This window comes from Trichosurus vulpecula, chromosome 7, assembly GCF_011100635.1.
Source record: "Trichosurus vulpecula isolate mTriVul1 chromosome 7, mTriVul1.pri, whole genome shotgun sequence".
NCBI classification, from domain to species: domain Eukaryota; kingdom Metazoa; phylum Chordata; class Mammalia; order Diprotodontia; family Phalangeridae; genus Trichosurus; species Trichosurus vulpecula.
The window spans coordinates 70,113,063-70,114,892 of NC_050579.1; the positions used below are offsets into that span (position 1 = coordinate 70,113,063).

Genomic DNA, 1,830 nt, shown 5'->3' on the forward strand with positions numbered 1-1,830 from the left:
CTTTTCACTGAGAAAGCTTGAAAGTCCTCTATTTTATTGAAAATCCATATTTTGCCTTGGAGCATGATACTCAGTTTTTCTGGGTAGGTGATTCTTGGTTTTAGTCCTAACTCCTTTGACCTCTGGAATATCATATTCCAAGCCCTTCAATCCCTTAATATGGAAGCTGCTAGATCTTGTGGTATCCTGATTGTGTTTCCACAATACTCAAATTGTTTCTTTCTGGCTGCTTGCAGTATTTTCTCCTTGATCTGGGAGCTCTGGGATTTGGCAGTAATATTCCTAGGAGTTTTCTTTTGGGGATCTTTTCAAGAGGCAATTAGTGGATTCTTTCAATTTCTATTTTACCCTCTGGCTCTAGAATATCAGGACAATTTTCCTTGATAATTTCTGGAAAGATGATATCCGGAAGCGGAAGTATGCAGGCGTAGTGATGGAGAGCCGAGGCAGTGGTGGCAGCAGCAGCAGCAGGGATTCATCCATAAGAGGCTTGGCTACAGGGGGAAGATGCTGATCAAAGTGAAGATGCTGACAGGAAAGGAAATTGAGATCGACATTGAACCCACAGACAAGGTGGAACGGATCAAAGAGCTGGTGGAAGAGAAAGAAGGAATTCCCCCACAGCAGCAGCGACTCATCTACAGTGGCAAACAGATGAACGATGAGAAGACAGCTGCTGATTACAAGATTCAGGGAGGCTCAGTCCTCCATTTGGTGTTGGCTGTTCGTGGGGGAGGTGGCCTTGGGTGGTGTTGGACCTCCCTCTACTTAATCCCCTTACCCCATCACTCATAATGATGGGCCATACACCCTTCCACTTCCTGGAACAACAGAACCACCACCTCTTCCCCAGGACAGACGCCCAGGTGTTTCTGTCTGTTACTGGGAGGTCTGTGAGGACTCCAGAGTCCAGGCCTCTGGACCTGCAGAGCCCTTTGCCAGCTGTTGGTTTTTAGTTTGTGGTCTCACCTGCCCTTTCCCTCATGGCTGTGTCCTGGTTGTTAATAAAGACGTTTCCCAGCCTCCAAAAAAAAAAAAGAAAGAAAGATGATATCTAGGCTCTTTTTTTGATCATGGCTTTCAGGTAGTGTAACAATTTTAAAATTATCTCTCCTGGATCTATTCTCCAGGTCAGTGGTTTTTCCAGTGAGATATTTCACATTGTCTTGTATTTTTTTTTTCATTTCTTTGGTTCTGTTTTATAATATCTTGATTTCTCATAAAGTCACTAGCTTCCACTTGCTCCAATCTAATTTTAAGATGGTATTTTCTTCAGTGTCCTTTTGGACCTCCTTTTCCATTTGGCTAATTCTGCCTTTCAAGGCATCCTTCTCCTCATTGGCTTTTTGGAGCTCTTCTGCCATTTGAATTAGTCTATTTTTAGGTGTTATTTTCTTCAGTATTTTTTGGGTCTCCTTTAGCAAGTCATTGACTTGTTTTTTGTGATTTTCTTGCATCACTCTCATTTCTCTTCCCAGTTTTTCCTCTACTTCCCTTATTTGCTTTTTCAAATCCTTTTTGAGTTCTTCCATGCCTGAGACCAATTCATATTTTTCTCGGAGGCTTTTGATGTAGGCTCTTTGACTTTGTTGACTTCTTCTGGCTGTATGTTTTGGTCTTCTTTGTCACCAAAGAAAGATTCCAAAGTCTGAGACTGAATCTGAGTGCGTTTTCGCTGCCTGGCCATGTTCCCAGACAACTTACTTGACCCTTGAGTTTTTCGTAGGGGTAAAGTTTGTTCCAAGTTTGAGGGGATGTGCCGTTGATTTCAGAGCTACTTCTACACAGCAAACTCTGTCACACCAGCTCTTTTCTTCCCCAAAGAACTGC

The 1,830-nt window shown here is 42.8% G+C and overlaps 1 protein-coding gene across 1 annotated transcript; it reads left to right on the forward strand.

Annotated features, from left to right (window-relative positions):
• Nucleotides 1-440: 440 nt before the first annotated feature.
• On the forward strand, nucleotides 441-795 carry LOC118857555 (NEDD8-like). Its single transcript, XM_036768198.1, has one exon. The coding sequence runs from the start codon at nucleotides 508-510 to the stop codon at nucleotides 793-795; it is 288 nt and encodes a 95-aa protein (XP_036624093.1). The 5' UTR covers nucleotides 441-507.
• The last annotated feature ends 1,035 nt before the right edge of the window (nucleotides 796-1,830 follow it).